Source organism: Phaethon lepturus, unplaced genomic scaffold (assembly GCF_000687285.1).
Source record: "Phaethon lepturus isolate BGI_N335 unplaced genomic scaffold, ASM68728v1 scaffold34791, whole genome shotgun sequence".
Taxonomy (NCBI): Eukaryota; Metazoa; Chordata; class Aves; order Phaethontiformes; family Phaethontidae; genus Phaethon; species Phaethon lepturus.
Window position 1 is genome coordinate 1 of NW_010516156.1, and position 27,037 is coordinate 27,037.

The following is a 27,037-nucleotide window of genomic DNA, read 5'->3' on the forward strand; positions in this document are numbered from 1 at the left end:
TTTGTGGGTGTTTTTTTTTTTCTTCTTTTGCTATAAAAGTCCACGTTAAAATCTTTGAAATCTAATTTGCCAAGTGCGGATGACGGAGGGCCGTGCCCAGGAGATGCCGCGGAGGAAGGTGCCGACGCAGCCCGGGAGCAGCAGCGATGCTGACGGAGCGCTTTCGGCCGAGGGCGTCTGTGCTCCCCCCACGCCTCGATCCCCCCAGGCCTCGCCCTGTTCGATCCCGCGTGGGGGGGAATGGGGGGCTAAGGCGTTGCCTTTTTTTTGTTTTGTTTTCTTTTAAATCTCCTCAGAATGAAAGTCCCGTCACAATTTGGCTTCTCACTCCTATGAGAGCAGAGTGGCGCTATAAAAATGCACTTAACACGCATCCTCTGCTAGTATTTTTTTTCTTTTTTTTTTTCCTTTAAAAAAAAAAAAAGTTAACAAAACCTTTGCTTCCAAAGCTGGGAGACTCAATGCCACCTGATTGCATCTCTGGAGAGGCGTAAAAAAATTATTCGCGTAAGAGACGAGGAAAATCACCATGATCCTGCTCAGGACATCGTCACTGTTCCAAGGTCACCACTTCCACTGCCTGCCCGTCCATGGTGACGGCACTGTCTGCTATCCTCGTGGTAACGGGTGCCATCGCCACCTGAACGGGGCCGTTGCCTTGGGCCAGGCTGGTCACCACGGTCTGGTACATGCTGACGGGGATCTGGACGAGACCTGCGGAGAGAAAAAAATAAATAGGAGCAGGGTTGGGAGGGAATGACCGGCATGAGGGATGCGGCTGGCATGGGCATGTGCCGTGGTGCGATCCCCAGGGGTTTGGGGGCTGCGTTTGACACGAGGAGTGCTGCTCCAGAGGTGATCCTGTGGATCATCAGAGTAGTCCCACCTGGAGTGCCGCATCCAGCTCGGTGCAAGAAAGACATGGACCTGCTGGAGCGGGGCCAGAGGAGGCCCCAGCAATGCTCCGAGGGCTGGAACAGCTCTGCTGGGAGGACAGGCTGGGAGAGCTGGGGGGGCTCAGCCTGGAGCAGAGAAGCTCCGGGGAGACCTTCCTGCAGCTGCCAGGGCTGAAAGGGGCTGAGGAGAGAGATGGGGACAGACTTTTTAGTGGGGCCTGTAGCAATAGGACAAGGGATGATGGTTTTAAACTAAAACAGGGCAGATTTAGACTAGATCTAAGGAAGACATTTTTGACAATGAGGGTGGTGGGGCAGTGGAACATGTTGCCCAGAGAGGTGGCAGATGCCCCATCCCTGGGAACATGCCAGGTCAGGTTGGACGGGGCTCTGAGCAACCTGCTCTGGTTGGGGATGTCCCTGCTTATAGCAGGGGGTTGGACTAGATGGCGTTGAAAGGTCCCTTCCAACCCAAATCGTTCCACGGAAAGCTGGCAACTGGGGAAGACACCTGCCTCCCACCCAGCAGTCTCCGTGCTGGTGTAATTATTCATGGCTTGGTGGCCTCGCTGTGCCGGACTCGCCCGCCACGGTGCCATGTGGGATGGGAGCAGGGATGGGATGGGGTAGGTTGGGGTGACAGTGTGGTGAGTTCAGCCTGCACCGCAAGGAGAGAGAATAAGGTTAGAATAAGGGTAAGGAGGAAAGAAATAAGACATTTTTGGAGGAGGAACCCGAAGAAGATGCTGGGATGGTACAACAAGTACCTGTACAGCCAGCCCCGTCAGGCCGTTTTGCTGGAGGCAGAGATTGCTCCCACACATTTCTCCTGCAGCCGTGAGCGTGCCACCACACAGCCCAGCAGTGGTCACCCACAGATGAGGAACATACTTCTGAAACACATTTTTCTACTTGATTTGCCCAGAATTGGGAGTCCTGGGGCTGAGGAAGGGATAAACTCAGCTTCTCCCCTCTGCAAGACTTCCATGCCCTTTAACTCCGTGCACCACTCGAACACCTTCCCCCTTTCACAGCACAGAAGGATCCCATCGCCGTGTGGATCACAGGAGCATCGCCCGTCCTGCCGGCGAGCCCCGGTACAGCCACCAGCCTCTCGCAGACATGGTGCACAGCCTCCTGCTCACTCTCCATCCCAGCCGGGTCCTCCTGCCTTCACACCCAAACAGGTGAAGGGCAGCATGAGACCAGTGAGCCTTGGCCAAGCCATACTGGCTCCAGGCACTGGCTATAATATGACATGTAACAGAGATAAAGGAAAGCAAACCAAGTTTCTCAGCCCTTCCCCCCTTATGGAGGGGTCCAGCAAAGTAGGAAACACCTTCTTCCTAAGGCTGGCTCAGCTGCAGAAAGGGATCAGATGCTCCTGAGCTGGAAAAGTTTCGGGCATGTTTTTGGCCACGGAGGAAAGCACCACTGTGCCAAACGCAGTGAGTCCCGGTTAGCTAGGTAACACCAACCAGGGTGACAACAAAACAACGAAACCCCTGAGGATATTGTGATGCCAATGATGAAAAGAGGTGGAAAAAATAGCAAGGAACAGTGGTACTGCTTGATACAGCCAGGCAGGGCAAGGGGAATAGCAAATCCCACAGGCTGGCAAGATAAAGTTTGTGTTTCTACTCCAGTATTATCTGCCTGTACCCACCACTGCCTTTGGCTTGGTAAAGCATTGTGTAGACAAGCGAGCCTGTAAACGCTACTCTGTACATGACATTTCTGAAACTACCCACACCCCTGTTGTGGGGAAAAAAAAAAGCTTTTAGGGGTCAATGACTCTTCCCAGCCAGCAGCACAGGATGGCCAACCCCTGAAACAGCATTCAAATGGTTTAAGACAGCAGGTTCCTGACCCAAGCTTTCCCAAAACAGCAGTACAATCTTTTTTCATTCAGGTTTCTGTGGCAGAGAGCAGACCTCTGTCCTGCCAAGGGCACTCATTTAATAACACAAGGCAGGAGCACACAGCTCGGTGTCCTCAGATAACTTACTGTACAGACAGGAAAGCTTATGAGTTAATCGTGCTGACCAGGTGGGTGACCCCGGCGAAGCACAGCCGTGCTTTGCAGTTCTTCAACATCCCTCCTTTTGCGATATCAAAGCATTCTGCGGGTCGTAAAGTTACGTGAAGCCCCAGCCAAAGGGCTGCCCCACACCAGAAGGGCTATGTCTGTGTTTGTCTGGGTCACAGCCCAACCAAGGGATCGCTTTCCTGGTGCGATGGTTCAACACCGACTGCTAGGAACAGCATGGAGTCAGAAGGTACAAAGCTCCCGGGGTGCTTTCCGACAGATGAGAGTTTTAGGCAACAAAACACTGAAATGAGAGTTCATGCTCAGCCCTCTTGAAGAAAATCTCCTATCAGACCCTTCAAGGAAATGTAGCACATCCCTGTTTAAGTAGGTGCTGGCACACACCTGAAGTTCTGGCCTGGGATGCACCTAAAATCCCCACTCCCAACCAACAACCCAACTAAGCCCTTTGGGTTACTTGGGTTGTTAACCCAAAGGAGACTGTTGGAGCTCTCAAATGACAGTCTACTACCCATGGCCAACCTAAAGACCAGAGTCCTCACTACCCTCATGGAGCACAGAGCACACAATGTTAAAAGCCTCATCCCTCCGTGCTGTTCAAACGCGCACATTGACCAGAGTAGGGCTGCCGCCAACGACGGGTGCTATCAAAAGATGGTGAGATGTGAAGACCTAAACAGGTTTTTCTTCGGAGAGGATGAGTTTGTGTCACCCAAGGTTTGGCCGCATCTTGGAGTGCACGTATGAGTAGGGAAGTCTCCAGGAGAGATGGCGACACACAGATCCCTTTCTGCATGGGATTAAACTAAATCGCCTCAGCATCTGACGTAGCGGCCTTCCTGCCAGGGGTGGTAACAAACCAAAGGAGGAGAGGGCTGGAAAGTCTGCTGTGCATTAAAGCAGAGATGATCGCCCTTGGGAGAGAGACGATTAAACTACTGAGATACTGTAATCAGGTCTAGGATTGGCCCTGCACTGCATCTGCTCAGACCTGCACCCTGATTAGCCCTAATCTAGCTGGCATATGTTAATCTAAAGCGTGGATTTCAGACCCTTTCAATTGTATTAAAACAAGGAAATCCATTAGACAAAAAAAAAAAACAAAAACCACAAAACCAAAAAACCCAACAACTTCTTGAGTCTTTGAAAAATACATGTCTGCAAAGAAAGTGGAGCCGTGCTGGGGTGCTCTGCAAGGAATGGGGCACGCACGCAGCCCCGCCGAGCGAGGGAAGAGGGATCCTGTCGGATCACCCATACAGCTCGGGAGGGATGACGACAGAAGTGATGAATCATGCACCAAGTGCCGCAGCCCACGGCATTTGCTTCCCCTTCATGAAGCTGTCCAAAAATCCCCTCTGGAAGACGCGGTGGGTGAGGCACAAAGCCCAAGCACCTCCATCCCTCTGTGAATCACCTCTTCTTGGCCACCAACCTCACCTCCTGTCCTCGGCAGGGACGAGGAGCCAGCTCCCGCTGGCTGGGCACAAGGACAGCATCTATGCAGGGAGCTGGGGCAGAGCCAGCACCAAGGTCCTGCCTCTGACTTACCTGCAGCGTGTCAGGGAAAGATTTTTTTTTTTTTTTGTGGAGTCTCAGCTGGTTTTGCTAGGAAGGAAGCTGACAGCCATGGAGAGGAACGGATGCTGTGGCAGGACATGAGGCTGGCCAAGGGAGAAGGAAGGCTGTGGCAGGCCTCAGGGGTTGAGATGGTCACCATGAATCAAAGGATTAGAGCAGACCAACTCTGAGCCGGCTGCGGCTGTACGCTAATGCTGGGTCAGACTATATTAGAGGCTGCATTTTAGCTGGGGGACTGTGACAGGCCATAGGAGATAATGAGAGTCCAGCTGTTTCAGCAGAGAAGAAGTTACAGCTTACAGAAGAAGAAGGGTAAGGGTTAGGCTCTACCAGTGACTGGAGAGCCACAGGATTCAGAGACCAAAAGTCATGCAATGGCTGATAGAGACATCTTACCTGGCATGGAGGGCAGATCAGCAGCAGCATAAGAACAACCGTTTTGATCCTAAGTTGCTGGTGACTGCATTAAACCACCACATAGGGCTTTGGGGGAGAAGGCCAGGTGGGTGGGATGATTCAGTGCCCTGGGAATTGGTGTCGAGGTTCAGCAATGCCCTGGACATCCAGTACAGTCAATGCTCTGCTCTGGGGACCAGAGTCATCAGTGCCAGTTTCTGCCTTGCTTTAACACCTCTTCACCCTTGAGATCAAACCAAATGCAGCACAAGGAAGAGATACTACCAGCGTCTCCAACTGTTGGGCACATTCCCAGTCCTTCAAGATCTGGAATACTGTCCTACTCAGCGACACAAAACATGTCTTTTTTTTTTCCCCTGGTATCTTAAGGTTGAGTCCATTCCCCAAGGGGCATTCTTATCTCATGTTCAGTGTCTGGTAGTTTAAAGTGGCTCAGGCCACATGCTAAGGTGCTCGAAGTACACAGCTAATTAGCCAAGCACATCCACTCTTCAATGCCCCAATTCCACAAACTGGTTCTTTCCTGACCAATGATGAGGTGAGGATTACACTACCCTGGCTGCTGATACCTCATTGTTGTGTTATTTGACCACACCTGGAGACCAGTGCTGAAGACCCATTTGTCAGCATCTCATGTGGTTCCACATCTTATTTAGCGGATATCTCATTCCAGGTATGTAGCAATCACACCAGATGTGGATGGAAGATGGGCTGGAATGCCAATGCAGATCCTACCACCACAATGGTCCCATCAGTGAAGAAACCGTAACAGCCCAAGGCAATCCTGGACAAAGCTCTGTCTGAAGCTTGACTCTAAGCATCAGCTTGTGACCTGGCAGCAGATGGTGTTAAGAGCCTTGCTGCCATATCATAGCATCATAGAATAGTTTGGGTGGGAAGGGACCTTTCAAGCTCATCTAGTCCAACCACGTTGCCATGAGCAGGGACATCTTCAACTAGAGCAGGTTGCTCAGAGCCCCGTCCAACCTGACCTGGGATGTTGCCAGGGATGGGGTATCGACCACCTCTCTAGGCAACCTGCGCCAGGGTTTCACCACCTTCATTGTCAAAAATTTCTTCCTTAGATCTAGTCTGAATCTCCCTTCTTTCAGTTTAAAACCATTATCCCTTGTCCTATCACAATAGGCCCCGCTAAAAAGTCTGTCCCCATCTTTTCATCAGCCCCTTTCAGCCCTGGCAGCTGCAGTAAGGTCTCCCTGAAGCCTTCTCTGCTCGAGGCTGAACCTCCCCAGCTCTCCCAGCCTGTCCTCCCAGCAGAGCTGTTCCAGCCCTCGGAGCATTGCTGGGGCCTCCTCTGGCCCCACTCCAGCAGGTCCATGTCTCTCCTGTGCCGAGGGCTCCAGAGCTGGACGCAGCACTGCAGGGGGGTCTCCCCAGAGCGGGGCAGAGGGGCAGGATCCCCTCCCTCACCCTGCTGGCCATGCGGCTTTGGAGGCAGACATGAATGCGTGGTATGCTCTCATTACGGTGGCAGTGTGAGTTTACAGCTGGCCAGTCAGGTTCTGCAAGCCTTGAAATGCACCCTGGAGTAGAAAGGTCTTCACTGATACCAAAACAGGGGTCATCTCAATAACCTGTATGGACAATGTGGACATTCAGTGTAATGCTTCTGAAAGCTTGATCTTCACACTAAATGCCATAAGGCACGCAGAATGGCTGGGAGAAACCGAACAGTGTGTCATCTCAAGGGACATCTCAGCTGCCAATCACTCAGTGAGAGAGAGATGTCCTATTCCCAGCTGAGATGAGCTCCTCTGGTGAATGTCTTGGCATGGCCCTCTACACCATGGAAAGGCTGAACGGCAGGACCTTGCACGTAACCTTTTCTGCCTGGTACTCTTAACAGGAACACAAGAACAAAGTCCTGGAGGATCAACAGACAGGAACCAGCCCTATTCGTGACCAGACAAGACAACAGCATCCATTGTCCCCATGTTGAATATCAACTCAAGAAAGGAAACAGCCTCCTCTTTCAAAAAGTACAAAACCCTCCTCTTTGGTAGCATCAGCTACAACAGAGAGCTGATCCCCTGCCAAAGCAAACTCCGGTGGGAACAGTCTCTGGAAAGGGAGGGCTGTGAGCAAGCAAAAGGCAAATGGAGAAGCATTACCATTTGGTCCCTGCATCAGGGAGCCAGGAGTCTCAAGCAACGCTCAGCCCTGCTCTGCGGTACCGAGCCAGCCTAACCCCAGGAAGACTAGGAAGGAGAGATGGTGCAAATCTTTTCAACACACCTTTGGGTAGGCTGGTGAAGAAAGAATTTAAGAGGGATGCTGTTATAGGAGTTGAGTTCATGGTTGTAAAAGCTGTGAAGCCACAAGAAACACTGCTCTGAGTGTTGAGCATGGAGGAGTAGGGGGCACAGGCCTGGAGCACAAAAATACTTGCTCTTGGGATTTCTTTTATGGGGCAAAATAGAAAATGCACGATGACTTCAGTGATCACATTGGAGCCCTTGACAGAGCAGAGGATATCATGGCTTTTTTCAGCTAGGTGACATGACCTTATAAAAGGCCAGCTTGTGGCCAGCAGGGCGAGGGAGGGGGTTCTGCCCCTCTGCCCCGCTCTGGGGAGACCCCCCTGCAGGGCTGCGTCCAGCTCTGGAGCCCTCGGCACAGGAGAGACATGGACCTGCTGGAGCGGGGCCAGAGGAGGCCCCAGCAATGCTCCGAGGGCTGGAACAGCTCTGCTGAGAGGACAGGCTGGGAGAGCTGGGGGGGCTCAGCCTGGAGCAGAGAAGGCTTCAGGGAGATCTTAGTGCAGCTGCTAGGGCTTAAAGGGGGCTTAGAAGAAAGATGGGGACAGACTTTTTAGCAGGGCCTGTTGCAGTAGGACAAGGGGTGATGGTTTTAAACTAAAACATCTAGTCTAAATCTGCCTTTTAAGGAGGACATTTTTCACAATGAGGGTGGTGAAACCCTGGCTCAGGTTGCCCAGAGAGGTGGTTGATGCCCCATCCCTGGCAACATCCCAGGTCAGGTTGGACGGGGCTCTGAGCAACCTGCTCTAGTTGAAGATGTCCCTGCTCATGGCAGGGGGTTGGACTAGATGGCCTTGAAAGGTCCCTTCCAACCCAAACTGTTCTATGATTCTATGAAAAAAACCCCAGGACCTTAACTGAGCTGCATGTCCCCTTCCAAAAGGACTCCACAGCCTGCTTCAAATCTTCAGAAGCCACGAGCCACAGTCAGCTGCTGTTGCTCTTGGGGATCCACTGGCACCAGGAGCACACTCAACACCAAGGAGAGAAAGCAGATCCAATGTGATGGATGCCAAAGTCAATACATCTTGCTCTGTTCTCTTGGACACCAAAAAAGGCGTAAGTGTTGAAAGTTGTCCAGTTTATCATTTGCTTTGAACATCTGCAAGGACTGCAGAGTCAGGAAACCACTGTGAGTGGCCTCACAAGTCTCCTAGACCCCTGCTTGAGCTCCGAAGGCCTTACAGTGCTCATGCCAACAACAGAGAAGGCTAAGAAAAGTGAAATTTTCCACTGGACTTTCTTGACTGTTGACCTCCAACTCCTCCAGAAGACTTTTCTCGCTTCAGTCTTCTCAGCTAGCACTGAGGGGAAACTAGTACAAACTTCTCTTAGCACGATCCTACCGTAGCATTTCACACTAGATATTCCTGCAACTTCTTTTTCCCCTCCTCTGGAGGCACAAGGCTGAGCAGTCCAACCAAAATTCCTGTGCTCAGGAATGCACTACAGGGCCCTAGCGCACAGGTCAGCAGATATCACTTCATTGCTACATTTCGTTCAGAGCCAGAGGCGACTTTTGAAGACACGATGGAAGAATTCTCGTAGACAATTCAACATGACCAGTGTACAGATTTTAATACACAAAAAACAAGCAGGAAAATGCATTGCTAGAGGACCTCCGAACCACGAAACATTTGCTCTTGGTGGGTAGCACAATGAAAGGGCGCTGGGCATGCTTAGATCTATATACCTAAGCTAGCCTGTAAATACATCAAGGCTGATGAAGATAAGCAGGGAATAACTTGATCGTTTTTTCCACAGTGGGACAGAATAGATACAAGCTTGAAGTGCAGCATGGAAAGTTGCACTAAACATTAGAAGCGGAGCTGGGGCGGGGAACAAAACCAGACAACCACTAGACATAAGGTTAGTGAAGCTCTGGAGCAAAGTCTCCAACACTGAAGGTCTTTCAGAGCCAGCTAAGACAGATGCTGGCTCAGGCAAGACGCTGGGTAAACTCTCACTTGAATTCCTTTCAGCCTGGTATGTGAACAAGGTTTTCCAGGCTCTGTTTTATGTAAAGATTTTTTGGTCCACTGATGGTAGTCACCAACCAAGCAAATCTGAGACACCACTAGGATACACAGGACAAATCAGTTGGCACTAGAGGTATTTCTTGACAGTAAACTTGGTTCACATTCAACCATGGGATATATCTCATTCTCCCAGCCGTGTATAATTTTTTTTAGCAACATGGCAAAACAGGAGGGACTCTGTTATGCTTCACTGCTACTGGTTTTAAAAAAGACAGTCATACAAACAGAATATTGAGCAGCTCTGTCCAGCTGTTCAGAGTCACATACGTGTTCTGGCAACATGGCAGGTATTGTTGCCTACAGTAAAGGTAGCACAACCACCAGTACTTAAATAACCATGGAGAAACTGTGTCCTTCAACCAAATCCTGGACTAATGACCATTCCTGTCCTTCCCGAGACAGGTAAGTGCAGTGCTGGAGACTACCTGGTGTTACTGCTAACACAAAAGAGCACTGTTCAGTATGCACATTAAAAGCTCCCACAACAGATTTTTATTATATCCACATTGCTTTGCATGGGGAAACTGGCTTGCCAAGATTTCCAGAAATTATCATCTTGACCATGTCCCTTTCAGGGCACTAACTTGAGAGGCCTTCAAGGGCGGGGAAGGACAGGCAATGGGCATGAGCGTGTGTCTTCAGAAAAACAAACCAGATCTCTCTAACAAGTTTAAATCACGCCAGCCAAAATGAGTGCTCTCAAAGTCACGTTACCCTAAAAAATACTCTGACCATAGAGAAGAAACATCCGCAAACTAAATGTGTCCCTTAAGATACGAGGTGTTGACATGACACCATGGATGGGATTTCACCCAAAGTCAGCTGCAGAAATCAAGCATTTCAGGAATCCTACCACACTCAGTAGTGACAAAGGAAGCAGAAGACGTCTCTTAACACAGGCACCTACTTTAAGATAAGACAAACTGTCTTCTGAAAGCATGCCCCTCTCCCCGCCCCCAACTACCACTATAGCATCAATGACAACTGAAATTAGATGTCTCTTAGGACAAGATGATAGTTGGAAGGATTTTCAACATCAGAAATGGCTTAGTGGCAAATCCCAAAAAGCCTGTGCAGTGATTTAAGCTCTGAGAACTTTCTAGGCACACAACAGTCACCGAGTGCCATTCATTTCAAAACAGAAAGAAGTGTTCCACCTAATGATAATTTGAAAAAAGCTGCAGTCCTCATTCTGCTTGCTGACCGCAACCATACCTCAAGATCATCCATCATCTGTCTTTTCAAGAGCGATTCTGGTCAAAACCACAACAAAGAGTAATGTAACAAGGCACCTGAAGTCTTGATAGCAAAGTTGAGTCATGGCAGCTCACAGACAGAGCACTAAACCGAGTGTTGCAACCTAGGTTACATCATAGCCTTGACTTCTCCTTAGAACAGAAGATAAGCACAGGAGACAAACCAAGATGTAACAGTTCTGTCAACAACTGTATGGGATGTAGGAAGGACAGCCACTGTTTCCTTCCCTGCATCCAAACCATCTTCATGATCATATCGTCTCTCTGACTGTCCAGACTGTCTCAGACTGTGCATCACCTACCTGCTTAAATTGTCAGTGACTTGTTCTTTCCTTAGCCTTGGCTCCTCTTGTTCTGTTTCAATGACCTCTCCTTCTCTGCTCGTTCAGAGCAGTGGGAGCTGCTGTCTCAGTGACCAATAAAGCCTGGCTGATCTGGAACCTCAAGCTCTACGCCATCAGAAAGGCACGGGCCAGGATGCAACACCATGCTTATAGGGCTCATTCTTCCTTCCACTCATTTAGCTTCAGCAAAGACTGCTAGATGCTTGGCATTTTGCGTCAAGGTGTTGTTTTAAAACCCAAGTCTGGATGTTTGTTTTTTAACTTATCCGCAAGTCTCGGCTGGAGACCAACCTTCCTTCCCTAGCTGTGAGAGGACAGCTCATTGCACTGGCATCTTTGATACATATCAACTTTCTTCCTCTCTACAAAGAGGAAAGGGTCACAACTTAGCCAAGATCTGAAACACCCTTGGCTTAACGTCCCTTACTCCTCGGTCTTTTACCTTTGCCTCTATGGCAGAGGAAGGCAATCCATCCTCACAAAGGGACCACTCAGTTACTTGTGGCTCCTTTCAGCAGATATGGCAGGGCAGGCATGTCTGCACCTCCCACTCTGTTCAATATACAGTCCAAGGGAATACAAGCCCAGTCTTCATCCCGGAGAGATGACTTAGACAACACCACTCTCCCTTGCCAAACGACTAACAAGATCCCTGAAGAGGATTCCAAAGTTTTTGGGGGTTTTGAGTTTTTTAGGTTTGTTTTGGGGTTTTTTTTGAGTTCTTTTTAAGTTGCAGTACTTTGAGACAAAAACACTGGGACTGGGATTCCCAATTTACAGGAGTCTCTGTTGCTGGAGGGGACAGCCCAATCTATCAAGTGACATACAGACAAGGACTCAGCTATGCTCATGTAATTGTATCCTCTGAAGCCCCAGCATTTCCATGGAAAGGGGAAGACCCCAGTGAGCCAACCTGATACCCTGGATCTTCCCTGGCACAGCAAAGACCCATAGTCTTCACGTAGTGGTGACAAACATCGCCTTCACCGACGACACTTCACAACTGCCATGCATCTCTGTCTTTGCAGCCCTTTCCTGACATACCAGAAGTCTTCCATCTGAAATCATCTGCAGCGAGGATAGTAACATAAGGAAAAACTTGCAATTATTTTTAACATTGGAAATTATTAATCTGAAATCGCAGGTCTTCCATTTTGTTCTCATTTTGAGGTAGCTGAAAACTCCCATGGAGAGGATGCTTGAGAAAGAAGGCAAAGCAGTCTTGGTATCCTGACGGTGGATTAGCTTCATGCCTTCATCCCTTGTGTCTTACATAAGGTTACCTGTCCCTCCCACTCCCCTCCATGGAGTATTGAATTGAGGGTGAATTTAGAGCTTGATAACAGGAACTGGACATCAGCTGAGGCAGAATAAAGCTGTGTCTGTTCAAGCTCAGTTCTTACCTAGACCTCACACACTAGTGCTGGGTCCCCAGGGTAAGTGACTCTGAAACAAAGCCAATTTGGTGTGTAAGAGAGGCAACAAACATGCAAGGAGTCTATGTGTCTTCCTGTGAAAAGAAAGGTTTTTTTACCGGACTCCACAGACGAAAGCTTAGCAAATAGCCCTTCTAAGCTTCCTTGATCGGCTCGCTTTGCTGTGGAGTGAAGGGCACATCTGATAAGATTAGCAGTCTATCATTGTCAATCATGTATATAGGAAACATAGTTAAAAATAGAGAAAGTATAGCAACCCCTAATGTCTGCTCAAGTTGGGATTCGCTTTCCTTACGATCTGTTTTCTGTTAATAAAAAACACGGAGCAGACAGGTGTTATCAGTGCAAAGCTGCTCAGAAAGTAGAGATAGGAAACACCTAAGAATAAATTAAGAGTCTGCTCCTCCTATGAGAAATCAGATATTAAACTGATAATTGGACAGGTGGGCAATACAGCACCTTAAAGTTTCTGGACAAGCTTCTAATAAGGATGTCTACTATATTTTGCCATAAACACTTCACTGACTTGCCTGCTATGCTGTTAACATCCACAGGGGCTCTTCCAGAGAAAGAATTGCCTATCGAGACTCATCCCACCTTTAAAAACAGCCTTTAAGGCCCTTTTATATGGTTTTATTAAAAGCTACTGTGAGAATGAAGGCAAGGTACCATCTAAAATTGATAAAATGTTATATTACTTGAATGACAAGAGTCCATTTTAGAATGAAGTAATTTGAATTTAATTATATTTTTTAAAGCACTGAAATATTGCACATTCTAATGAAATATTGCACATTCTAATGAAGCAGATAATTATTTGGCAGACCTTCTGCAGGTACAACATTCTGGGCATCCTTGCAAATCATCAATAGTGTGCAAGGGGAATGCAGCTACATATCGAGTGTCTACAGTCCAAAATCTGGTGAACTTCAGCCGGCAGAAGCATCACACACACACAAGCTTTTGTATCTACCCTCCTGTGCTGTGTGACACACAGGACAGCCTACTACTTTACTTAGGTTTCTGCTACAACGTTCAGCCTATAGTTTCTGAAAGCTGATGGGTGCTGAGGGAGTACTTGTGGGGTTTTCTCTCCTTTGCATTGCTGCTTTAACTCTGCATCGTGTCCGTGACCTTTAAAAAGCCAAATTTTACAAATCCAAAAATCACAACATCCCCACAACCCCATACATGACCACAGTACCACTGCTTGAGCGTTATTAATATACAGGCTCTGAGCCCAGCTCTGTCCTGCTCCTCACTAATTCTTTACTTAAGTAACAATTACAAGAGAGCTCGGCTGGCGTAAGGCTGGCAGGATTGGGCCATAAGATACCAGCGCATCCCAGAGGCATGCGCATCTCTACCCGACAGCCCAAACAGCGTCCAGGCATAGAGCAGCGGCCGAGGCAGCCGTTACAGCATGCCTGGACGTAAACATATATCCAACGTCTGACATCTTCCCCTTGAAAGAGTGAAAGGAGGCAGGCAAAAAAAAAAAAAAAAAAGATAGATAGATATAGCCCCTTTAACCCCAAGAAACACCACATAGTCAGGAACCTGACTAAATCCCGATATTCCACACTACCACCACAAAAATCCACTCACCTGATGAACTCTCTGCTAGGCTCCACTTGCAACATGAATAGTCTGCTGCTAGGAAGCCTGACAATAAAATGCAAGTGTAAAAGGCTGAACAAAGGCCAAATACTACGGGGGTGGGGGGATAAGTGGGGTAATTAATGTATTCATAGGAAAGACATCCTTTTGCTTACTACATGAATTAAAAAATTCAATGTTCACATATGAGTAACACCCCAATATTAGGCAGAGTAACCTCTTTACAGAACATTATATGCGTAAGTGGGAGGTAGAGTAAGTGGGAGGCAAGTGTAAGATACTTCCAGATATTTGTGCTGGATTTTGCAAACATTTAGATGAATGGCTTAATTGGACCAGAGAGGCCCGATGAGAAACAGCTGCACACAAGTGAGAGTAGTAAAATCCATCTTGGAGAAGCTAAGGCCACCTCCAATAAAGCTCTCCACTATTCCCCAAGTAATGAGGGATGAGAAATGAATGAGAAGCAGAAATGGCTGCCAAAGTGGCATTTCTATGTATCCCAAGTGCACGAGGCTAGAAAGTTCATGAAATCCAGGCACTTGGCCTCACTGATCTCTGAAAGGAGCTCAATGTGTTTTTAAGGTTACGGCAGACTCAGATCTCAATGAGTTTCACAAGTTTGTCTGGTGCGCGATAGATCACATGTGAACACGGACATTAGCATATACTACAGAGCATTTAGCACATGGAGATATAAAGCAGCTATTGTTCTGGCAGTAAGGTAATCCGTAACCAGATAGTCTCTGGCTTCATCTAAAAAACATTTTCCCAGCATTTTGCTGACTTGTTCAGCGGGACCCTCTCTGCTACAACAGAGTGCACATTCATGGCCAACGAACGGGTCCAAAGTGATGGGTTCTCTCCCCCAGTGCCCCACTCCTGGCCCCTACACCTCTTCGCTGGGTGAAATCGTGGTCTTAACCCAATAGAGGTGACAGGAAACCGCAGCCAAGAAAGGCGTGCAGCTTTTGGAGGAGGACAACGCCTTGGGAAGGCGTTCAAAGCTTTACCTTGCAGATACAGAAAGCTGCGACTCTGGTGTCTCTGCTGGAGCCTTACCTTATGCTAGTTCCTGTGCTAGGTACAAGGAGGTAAGCACTCTTCATTTTTCCTTGGGGGGAAAAAGAAGAAAAAGGGCTGGATGCACCCCTTAAGGATCCTTTTTTTCTCTTCTTCAAAGCATACCCTTCAAATCTAGCTATAAAAGCATCCTTGCATACAAACCAGCACACACCCTTGTTGCAACGGTGTTAAGTGTCACAGTGCTTTGGTGTCTGCAGCCTGTCCTCTTTATAGGACACGGGGACCCATTTGGCACAGTTCTCCCCCTTCCCCCAGTGTAGGGCCTGGCTCATCCCCAGCAAGGTAAGCAATAAATCACGGCAAATACACGACTCAGATGTGGAACGCATCATGTAAAGAGCAAGTTTTCACAGTCCACATTCCTCCTTCTTTCGCACACCACTGTCTTCCACCGCCCGGGCTGTGCAGCAGGTGGGATGGGTTCCTACCTCTCTCTCCCAAGAGTACTTATTCTTGGTATGCTACTGCCTCTGGCAGATTCCTCCCTTTTAAACTCTGCACATCTGTTGATTTAAAAAAAAAAACCCAAAAAAGCTTGGACTCTGGCCTGGTGACGGAAGGCACAGAACATTTCTGCACCCAGGCAGAACCCGAGCCTTGCAGGCTGGGTAGTAGGAAGCCTCTCTGCACGCCAAAAGAAAGCAACGATGGGTGCAGGGAGAGATGTGATCATTCACTTCGCAGAAACCAGGGGTCCCTCAGGTGTTCCCTCCATGTGGGTCTCACCTCAGGTGCGCAGGGGCCGGCAAAGGGGAGACTCGTGGCACACGGACCCGCACGGAGAAAAACCGCAAGAAGAATCAAGCAGCCGCCTGCGTAACAGCGTGTCTTGTCGCTTCCCAGGGCAGGACAGAACAGGTCAGAAACCGCTTCCTGAGAGCAAAAGTGGCTGCGGTGGCTGGAGAATCCCTTCTGCTTTGCATCTGCTGTGGATGATTCAGACTGGCGTCCCACTCGCAGGCTACAGGAATGGCTCTGGCTCAGACTGCAGGTCCATCCAGACCAGAAGCAAGAAAGCACATCTCTGACAGCAGCAAACAAGCAGAAAGCCTAAAACCCGGCCAAGTCTGAGTCTTGTTAATTTGCAGCGGGACTTCAAACCTCTTAACACTTAACTCCTATTTGGAAGTGCGACTTGGACCTGTTCTTGCAAAGAAAACGTACCAGGAACCTGCGAGAAGATTTGGCCGAGAGCATCGTAAGGCACCTGGGGGTTAGAGCAACAGGATAGTTGTATCCTGGGCCAAATTCACTGATGGTGTATAATTGAACACAAACACCCCCAGATGCTGATCCCTGTGACTTCAAAGGAGTTGAACATACTATTCTTATGCCAGCAATAAAACTCAGCTTCCATTAGCTATACGTTCACCATTTAAATGCAGTGGTCCTGTCGTGCACACACCAATTAGAGTCCTCTAATGCTTGGGAGTACAAAGCTTTTTTTTTTTTTTGATGGGAAGGGGTGGAAGGGAAGAGATCAGCCAGCTCAGGGGAATAGCAGAGAGCCTTTCACTGCGAGGTCTCGTGTTCAAATTGTCATAGGCCAGCGGTAACAGATGGCCACTTCTGAAGGCTGTTCTGTAGCTTACATGAAATGAGGGACTGTCTCAGGCCACTGGTGGACAACTTACTGAAGCCACAAACACGCTCCTGGTGGTTTCTGGCAGAGCCAGTAGAGAAACCGAGGGATTACATGGATACGAAGCAACTGCTGCCTACCTGATCAAAGGCACCTCCTTCTTGGAGAAAATTGAGGCAAATTGCTGGCAGCTTATAGCTGCCGCTGTCTGCATGGTGCGGGAACCTCCGGCTGCACAAGCCTGGGTCTCGGTCTGAGCCTGCCTGCTTCAGCTGTCATCAGCTCCTCCGACCCGTCGGCACCAGTGCCCCTTTACTGAACGCCCCCCTGGACGTGCTTGAGGTTTTGGAGATTAAAATCATGGGGGAAAACGGAGATGAGGAAGTTCAGGGATCTGTGGCAACAAGGAGGCAAACCCGTAGGGAGGGAAAGGTTGCTACGATCTGTAAGCTAGGTATGGGAATAACAAATAATACTGTGATTAATTTAAAACCAATTCCAAGCTAGTTCTCCCTCCGTCTTTCCCTTCTCTGAGTCTATGTCTTCTCCAGGGCACACTTTAACTTTCTGTGGGCAAATGGCAAAAAATCCACCAAAAAGCTACCGAGTGCCCCTGGAGCAGAAGGGGGTCCACGCAAGCCATCAGTGCCACTCAGAAAGGAATTCCACAGCAGGGAATAAACTAAGACAAAGTATATGGGGGGTGGGAGGAACAAGTCAAACTCAGGCTTAGAAATGCCACCTTTGGTTTTGGAAAAGATTCAGAGGAAACCACTTCAGGAGAAATTGTTGGGGTTTTTTTTGCTTCTTGGAACCTGTTTCGTAGCTTCAGTCGACCCAAAGCAGCATGTGTGTGCTCCTGTGCTCCTGACCTGGCGAGCGTGCTTTGCAGCGGTGGTGGCTGTGGTTTCAAACATCCCAAACCTGCTGATGGACTCGTGCAGCCAAAGAGACAGCAGCCTCCCACAGCAAGCAGAAGCCACCGTCCTGCTCTCGTGTGCTGGCCCGCCGGGGTCTGCAGTGCCGGGAAAATAGGGCGATTCCCCTGCAATCTTCCTGCACAGCTGTTTACTAGCTGCGGATTACTGCTGTCACATGAGCTGCTTTACAGCAAAGCCAAGCTGTCTTCATGAGCTGAGAAGGTCACTGGGAGACAGGGGCCTCCAGGGACAAACACACCACCCTCTTTTGCGACTGTGATTTACTTCCCAGAGGGATGCCAGGCAGCAAGAAAAGCATTCCTGACTGGTCAGAGGGCAATGAAAAATGGTTTTGCCTTCAAGTCCTCTGCCCAGCTATCGTTAGGACTCACTCAGTGAAAGGGGAGAGGAGGGATATCCCTGGGGGTTAGTCTCACGCTGTCCATTTACCAGGCTGCAATCAAGGTTCCGGAAGGCTGGAACAGTCCTTACAGTGACAAATTTACCTTCTCTTCCTTGTGTGCTCACAGGCAAGGCCACCCACCAACCTTTCAGAGAAGGCCACCCACGTGTCACCAGCCAAGGATGGAATTGCATATCCCCAGGCTCTCATGCAACCTGCTGATGCCTCAAAGCATAAATGAATCAATCCTATAGCAAGAAACGTTGTCCTCTTCAAACCCAAAGACCTAACCGCTGAACACGAGGGCCAGTGAAGAGCAGCGAGTTTCACTTGGAAAAACAGAAGTCTGAAGGTCCAGTGTGGCCACTTGGGAAAACTAATTAAAACGTGCCACTTTCATCATTCTGCCGTAGGCAGGTCTGGTGGCCAGTGAAACATTTCTCAAGTGAGACCGCTCACAGGCAAGGTGGTTGCAGGACAGAGCTCTTTACTATGCCCCAGAGGCACAAGACAGATGGGGGTGTGCTTTTAGGCTTTAAAATCAGTCCCTGCTACAGAGATCCAATGAAGAGGATAAATACAGTCACAGAATGATCCTCTAGACATGCTCAGAGAAAAGCAATAGAGGAACTCAAGAGGTCATACCCTGCTTAGAAAGCAGCTGAGTCTGTTTTCAAAGAAGAGGAGAGCACTTTTTAAGGCAAAGAAAACAAACAGCACCTTGAGCAGTTTGGAGATGTCTACTCCGCATCGCACGCCCGGGAAATGGGAACACACAGTCCGAAGAGGAGCACGGAGCAGGGGAGGCTGCAGTGAGAACAGAAAGCGCAAGTAGCTCCGCAGGGAGGAAACTTTGGTCTAATACACAAGACTACGAGCTTCATAAATGGAGAGACACGCAAACCATGCCTTGATGCACTGAAGAGCTGTACTCGGGGAAGCCCCAGCTTGTAGCTTAGCTTACAGGGTGTTTCTCCTTCTAGCGGGGTGCCCGGCAGGGGGGAGAATTCACAAAACCCATCTCATTTCATAAGATGCCTCACACAGTAACAACAGCTTGCTGGGATTTCAGCCAGCTTCCCATTTGGATCAGATTGCACCCTACGCCCACTGACAGCCATTAAGAGCCTGGAGCTCACAAACTGCCCTCGGGTCAGACGAGCCTCCATCCATTCAAAGCCCAGCAACATTTTCCACAGCTCTCCAGCGTACAGTGGGAGAGGGTGGCCTGATCCTGCCCAGCTCATAGCCACAAAGGTACCTGTTAGGGAAGGCAAGAACCATCCTGCTGTCATGAAACAGCAGATTGCAGCCCACTTCTGCTGTGACGCAGAGGTGCAGGGGGATTAGAAAGCCCCTCTCCATCTGCCCTGATTCAGTGCAATCACAGGCTGCTCTTTCAATTGCCCAAGCCCTTGAATGGTGTAAGAGGCAAAAGTGGCACGGCACAGGTAGAAAAACAGCAAGGACATCCCCAGCTTTGTCTGCAGTCGCAGCACTTGTCCATCACTACATAGATGGGGACGAGGAAACACCCATTGTCTAAGCAGGAGGCCAGCCACCTTGCAAGCTAAAATCTGCACTGAAAGATGCTACAGCTGCTCCACATGGCCCATCCTTACCCCCAGGCAGCGAGGGGTCAGTTGGGATCTGCCAGAGAAGAAACAATGCTCTACAACTCAAAACACAAGTCTTGCTCCACTATGGGAAGCAGCTCGCCATGCCAGCGTACAAGGAGGGTGAGCTGGGACCTCTCATTTGGGATTGCCTGGAGGAGCAGGAGAATGAGCAGAGATTGTGCCAGCAGAGTGAAGTGAGGCAGCCCTTGGTTGTCTCCTGTCTGCTGTTAAGATGGAAGGTCCTCCAGAGATGGGCTACGATATCCAACGTCTCATAGGGCTCAAAAAGCTGAGCGGGAGCTGCCACATGCTCAGCATCAGTTTGATTAAGTTGTTATTATAGGCAGAATCCATCTCACGTGAACTTCATCCTGGGAGCGCTGAGAAAGGAGCACCAAAGCAGAGGCTGGTTTTGATCTTGGCTTAATCTACCATCCACCCAGTTCGACACTTATGTGAATGATCAGATCCACAGTCAAACTCTGCCAGTATTGATGTACCCAGCAGGAAGGGCAAAAAGCTGCCTTCCCCAGCCTGATATAACCTGTGGTCCTTTCCTGAGTACCCCCACCCAATTTGCAAAGGTGGCAGGAGCCCCATGAAGAACCTTTGCTGGTACAGCTTTGCCAACCAAGCCTCTGGTTTGGGTTAGGTTAGGCATGGAGAAGGAGGCCTGGAAAAATGACTCACTGGCATCTGTGACAGGTCAGGAGAGCGATGCAGAACTAGGCAGCTTCACAGGGCTGGTGTTGGGTTGACAGTTGGACTTGATGATCTTAGAGGTCCTTTCCAACCTTAATAATTCTATGTTTCTATGATTCTGACTCCACCTGTGCCCTTTTCTTTAGGCCAAGAGCTATAAATAAAATGGCACCACGCTGAAGATGTGCAGCTTGACAGGAGAGCACCTCCCTACCCCAACTTGGGGCCAAAGCACTGATCCCCAGACGGCAGCACTAGCAAGATTTGCTTGCAGATGGACTACACAAATACCTCCATCCCTTCCCATCCTGATTCTTGGACTGGAAACAGCGGCAAGCAAGGAAATCTTTGTCTATCCAGTTCTGTGCTTCCAGACATATTTAGGGAAACACGCTAAGTATACAGACTGCCATTCCTTTCCTGCCCATATTCAACCTCAACTCTTTTAGATGAAAGACTGCCAAAGGATTAGGATACCCATGTCTGGCAGACACCCCGAAAACACTGCTGTAACCAAACTGGTTTAGGTCCAAAGTCCTTCTCAAATATCTAAGTCTTACAGTCAGGATGCATATACATTAGGGGGATAAAAAACCCCACAATATTCCATCAGCATAAAACCCCACTCCTCTGTCAAACAAAATCCCATACACTTCTCAATCATGCATTAGTTAAAATGAGAACTGTACTCCACAAAGATGACCAGGCCTCTTCCTTCTCCTGCTCAGTGTTCATCTTGGCTGAGCAAGCATGGAGTTGTGCAGAGCTGCCCATCCTCATCACTTTATGCAGACATCAGGCAGAATTCACCTTCTCCACAAGCAACGGGGATCTCCAACTATCCAGCGAGCCAAGAGCCATATGCCCTGTCACCTCCAGATACCCAGATTCAGCGTTGTTAGCATGAGGGGACCAGCAATGCTCAGGACCTCAGTAACGTGTCTCTCAAAGACAAATTGTTGGGGACTTTGTCACCGTAAATTGAAACAAACACCTGGAATTCAATGTGAACATTGGCAACGGTGAAGTCAAATGAAAAGTCTCATTAAGAGATGGAGAAAAGCAAGATCCAGTGGTATATGCAACATACATCAGTTCACCTGCCAAAAGGCTTGGCCTCTTTTCAGTAAATGTCCTGCATTGAGCAGCTCCTCCAGAAGCCACGGAGATTACTGAGGCAGCTGAGATGAAGATGCAGAAGCCTGGACAAATATCGTACAAACACACCCAATAAATAGGGCTTCAAATTCAACCTAGAAACAGAATGAATTTCTAGTCGAGCAGCACATTCATTCAGAGTGTTCCCAGACAGATCGATTTGTTAATCTTTTATGATGAAGAGTCACCATGGGAAGGAAGCTCAATCTTGGGAAACTTGCGAAAGCAACAACCCTACGCAATGAGAAAATAGGGTCACTGCTTGCAGGAGAGGAGCAGGAAAGCCATGCCACGAAGGCCCTTGTTGAAACATATCTCTGTAAGGAAGGCTATAGAAAACACCAACCCTGTCTGCTTCCTTAAACCCATGTTCATCCCCAGCCCAAGCCCATGTTGCAGCTAGGCCAGACATGGTGGGCACAGCAGCCCCCGTGCCCAACAGACTCATGTTTCCATCCTTCCAGGCATGAAGCAATCGCGTCCCTTTGCATTCTCAGCCCTGAAGATCTCAGGCCAAACATTCCTGGAAATACATCTGCCACAATGAAGCTGGGCCTTTGTGGGGAGAAAAAAAAAAAAAAAAAGGAAATTTTTCTTCCTGACTGCTGCCGCTGAGATGGCTGCGTTTTGGCACTAAAGTGGATGCATGTGTAAAACAATTTGGATCCCTCAAATATGAAGCTTACAAACACAACAATTCAGAAGACAGATCAATGAACAGAGTGTCAGTAGATCTCAATTTTCCAAGAGAAATTCAAGTTCAGCAGAAAGAATTTAAGCTTTCTGTCATGATCGCAAAGATGGGAACTGCCTTAGGTTGTAAGACCAGAACTGCTTTTAAGTATTGCAGCAGACATCAGGCAGCTTCTCTTTTAAATTTATGGGTAAAGAAGAAATCCTGCCCAGCCTGGAGTTGATACCAGTCCTGCTTCCTCTTCCAGACCAGAACAAAAGGGAACATATTGCAACTATGCTGAGAGAGGAGGGCTGCTGTCTATTTCTTTAAATGTAATGTTAATGCCTTGTAATCAGCTTTAATTTTTAAACAGACCCAGCCCTCCTGTCCATTTCCCCTAATTCAGGACACGTGGAAGGTAAATGGCCTGTGCTTAAACCGGGACAGCATCAGCTGTGACAGCTGGAGAGCCTGTAAGTCTGAACCGCCTGATAACAGGAATGGATGTCAAAACTCACCAGGGGAGGGGAAACGGGGAGGGCAAGGGAGGTGCTGGAGATGCCGTAAGGTCATCAAGAAGCTGGGAGATAAGGCCAGAGGGGGCATAGCTCATTTACTGGAGATGGAAACTCACGGAAACCAACAGGACTCGAAGAAACACTAGAAGTGATCAAACAGCAAAGGACTTGGCAGTGATTCCCTGCCCCTGATGAAGCTGGCTTCCCTTCTGGGGTATTGCTAACACCATCACAAACACGCCAAGGAGAAAAGGCAAGTGTCTTTTAGGGGACAGCAACAGATCAAGCCAGGAACTCCTGGTGTCTCCCCAGGTCGCTGCCTTCTCTCTTTGTGATCTCAAAGGCATGTTTCAGAGCTAAAAGAGCAGTTTGTAGACTTCACGTGAGACTTGGACAAAGAACAGGGGCACAAAACCACCCAGGAGGCTCTCCTTGACACTGCTGCCTTTGCAGAGGGGAGGCCTGCAGTACATCATGAGTGCTCATCATATAAAAACGTTTTCCCCCAAGGAAATAAAGTGACAGGGCCTGTGAGCTGCCCTACCGCAAAAGCCAAACTGTACCCAGAAATAACCACTCTGCATCTCCATCAAGGGACTTACCAAGGTCACTCAACCAGCCAGGGAAAGCCGTAGAGCCAGCAGCACTCAAGTGCCATGGCATCCACCTCCAGCTTCCTGCTCTACTCAGACAACCCAGGCAAACTGTCTGTGCCGGGCTTTGCAATGCTGCTTCCACGTAGTACAACCGCATGTTGGTGTAGGTAGCACCCGGTTAGCTGGACCAAAGGGAAAATCCAGCCATCAACGGAGTACGAGAGGGACTTGTCTGAGCCACTATTTTTAGCCTCGGTTGGTGGGCAGACAAATCCTAAACGTCAGCGGCAGCCGCCTTGTCATCAGTCCCAAGATGTCAAAGCAAAGCCGCACAGCGCCCATGACAGCCCAGCGTCAGAAGGACAGCCTGAGCCGACTGCACTGCCAGCGCTGCCCAAGAGGAACGTAGGGCAGCAGCAAAAAGCATAAGGTCCATCACAATGGGTTTAAAGTGGCAAGGCAAGGCAAGACATGCCAAAGCAAGCAGAAATCATCTGGTACTGGTAAGGTTCAGTGCAAATGGAGCAGCGGCCCAGGGTCTTGGAAATACTTTGGCCCTCATCATGCTGGGCAAGACCTAGCAGGACCCTGCTGCCTGCTGGCATCAAACCTGTGGCTGGTGTCCCATGATCCCAACACTGCATATTCCTCACCACCCACACCGGGGCTCCCCAGACAGACAGATGCTGACAAGCAAAGGGTGCAGATGCAGTGATGGCCAAGCTGCAGTCAAGTATCCCCTCCTCTACAGGGCACACGCAGGGAACTGCACGTACTTGACACAGAATACGCTCGTTTTCACTGAGCTTATGCCAGCGTATTTTACTCAGAGTGCATCATGGTCCCACTGCTGACAATCATTCATTTATGCACAGTAATTCATCCTCTAGGAAACACCTCTCCCTGTTCCAGGACCTTATCAGTGCATGCACCCAGGAACTCATCCTCAACCACTTCAGCTCTCCTTGCTGGCTGCCACCGGCCTCTCTTCTCCCGTTATCTGAAACACATCTGCAAAAATTATTTTCCTCACTTCTTCAAAATTCAATCATATGGCATTCGATCATACCTGTTTCAGGGCAATACTTCATTAAAAAAAATGTCTGTTCCCACCAGGAAGACCCTACAAAAAGCTTGACTCTCTTCTTCCTGTCCACTTGGATGCAAGGAAGCTGAACTGCACTTTGCCATGTTGCTAGTGACTCGTTTGGGTCCATCTTCCCTAAAAAGGGGATCTAACAGGAAAAAAGATTTCTTTTAAAGACTGACATTTGCAGCAGATCAGCCTCCAAGCCTCCCCCCATCTTTTATTTTTTTTTCTCATGAAAAAAAGCCACCAGTTACCAGTGGATCAGTGTGTCACACCCCCCTGTCCTGAGGCATCCAAAAGCAAGAACAGGCAGTTCCCTTCGCTGGGTTTGCCCGATGTATGTCCCTCCTCTTTCACGCTCTCTAAGAGACATGCACAGCCCAGAGAACAGGATCTCGACTCCTGCCTTCCCCTCCTGGACGTGCTTTCAACTGTAAACAGCTTACACGGAGCCCGATGGGACTGGCAACCACGCTCCAGGCCTCGAGGTCTCTCTGCTGCCGGGAAGAGGGTTCCCCATCTCCCATCTGCGCAGCTGAGGGTGGAGGCAGGCTTCCACCTGACACATTATTGATTTCGTGTGGGAAGCTCGGCAGCCTCACCCAGAGCTGAGGGTTTTTCAGCATTTAAATCGCTTCTGATATAGAAATCACCGACTGGAACAGCTCTTCTGTGCAGTCTAATGCCGCTATAGGCTTGTTTATCCTATGCTAACTTGCAAGGTATGCTCCTGTACTGATGCCTTATTTCCTCTCTATGCGAAAGCAGAGGGCTTGCTAATCCTCCTTTGCCCACGTCAGAGTCCTAACGCTCTCCCTGGGCTTCCGTCACAACTCGATAATCCTGGCTCACTCCCTGCCGTAAGTATGGCTCCCTCTGGTCATGTTGAGAATCGGGTTGGAATTTTTTGGATGAACAGGGGGATGGAGAAAGAGAAGCTTACAGTGAGTCTTGCCATAGTGGCCACCTGTACCACTGCCATGCCACCACCAAGCACATCAGTGCTCCCAGGAGCCGCTGCAGCAGCACAGGGAGGAGATCCATCAGTAAAACATGCTTTGGGGCCAGGAAAAAGAGCAGCAGCTGCCACACATGAGGACCAAAGCGGTCGAGCAAGGATCCGTTGGGTCTCTGGTTGTGGCTAGCTCAGGTCTGTTAAACCAATTTCCTGATCACAGCTCGGTTTCACATCTTCCACTGCCATTTCTCCTCTTACAAACACCAGCTCCTTCCACCATGCCTCCCTCCTTACTCTATTTTTGAACCCCAGCTGGAGCTTCATGCACATCACTCCTCTTGCCTTCAAACCGGCTCTTCAAAATGACGCACACTGCGCAAAACTGCAATAACCCCAGGCTTGCGACAACACTGAGGCCATTAAACCCATCTTCCTTGGGCAGGGAGTCTGCTCTGTCCTTCACAGACAGCACTGCACACTGCTACAGCCCTGCGCAGGTACCGCTTAGGCAAAAGCTTCATCAATATTTAAAGATGAAGCCAGGAAGCCTATAGCCCAAGCAGCTTTCAAGCCCCTGATCAGATCAATGTCAAACAAAAGGCTGCAGCATGAGGATGCTCCAGCGAGTGAGGCTCAGACTGCAGGCTGGCACCGTCACCTCTCCTTCCCAACGCCGATCGAGTTTCTCTCCTCCAGCCCCGGAGGGCTGGGACAGCTCCAGCACCAGTCCATCACACGGACCTGCCCACAGCGCACACCAAAAGCAGCCCCAGAATGCAGAGTTTCCTCTTCGCAGAGGAAAGTTTCCAGCCAAGTTCAGAAATTGGTGCTGCTACAATCCCCTTCGCTTGCCTTGAATATTACTTTGCGTTAATGCCAGCCACTTAAGAATAAAACATCTGAGGCTCAAACCATGGGGTCATCAGTTCCAGCATCCTGACTCAGAGCAGATGCTCCAGAGTGGCAAGAAAACCATAATGCACTTAGCTCGTTTGACACTGCATGGGAGCAGGAGATCTTATTTCCCTTAGCTATAAATGTAACCGATCACAAGATTATCCGCAGTTCAGCCACGCTGCTGGGCTCCCCACTCCCTGCAAGACTGAATTTAGCCCTAGCTTCTGAGACATCCACGAACGTACTGAAGTTGCCTCGTTTTAGCTGTCTCGGTTCTCTTGTATCACTTAATTATTATTCAGATGCCAGAGTACAGATGGGAAAAAAGACATAGGAAGATGGAACCAAAAAAATTTTCTCAAAGAGAACAATTACTTCTAATGGCTAAAATCAGGAATGAAACACCTTACCTGACCTCAAGCAAATTTGTTAAACTACTGTCTCAGTTTCCCTATCAGTAAGATGGAGGTAAATTTATGCCTCTTCCAGGGAAAGTGGTGTGGGTAAGGGATTTGAATCCCTCAGAAAGGACCTACAGATGGGTAAGAGCACTCCTAGAGAGAAGCGTTTATTGGAAATATCAGCAAACTAAGACTAGTAAGCAAGCAGTATTGAGCAGGGGGAATTTGCTGGTTAATACCATTACGGCTCTGGCAGTCATTTTCCACCTCTCCTTCCTGCAACCAATCGCACCAAATCACTCCCCATTTCATCTCCTCCCAACGGAACGGCACGCAGAGCGGTTTGTCCCCACTGCATCAAATAACCGAGCACCGGTGTCCAGGAGGATGCTCACGCTCACACCCTGGGCTTCAGAGCACGGAGAAGGCAGACAAATCCTCCGCGACCATGCCAACGCTGAAAATCCATCTGCTCTCCATCCCCAGACAGAGACAGCAGGAATGGCTACC

General features: G+C 49.0%; 1 protein-coding gene across 1 annotated transcript in view; it reads right to left on the reverse strand.

Moving 5' to 3' along the window:
• Nucleotides 1–550: 550 nt before the first annotated feature.
• NRF1 (nuclear respiratory factor 1) overlaps nt 551–27,037 on the reverse strand; it is a 52,983-nt gene continuing 26,496 nt past the window's right edge. Inside the window, exon 10 of the mRNA XM_010295981.1 lies at nt 551–714. Coding sequence (XP_010294283.1) covers nt 551–714 — 164 coding nt within the window. The remainder of the gene's footprint in view (nt 715–27,037) is intronic.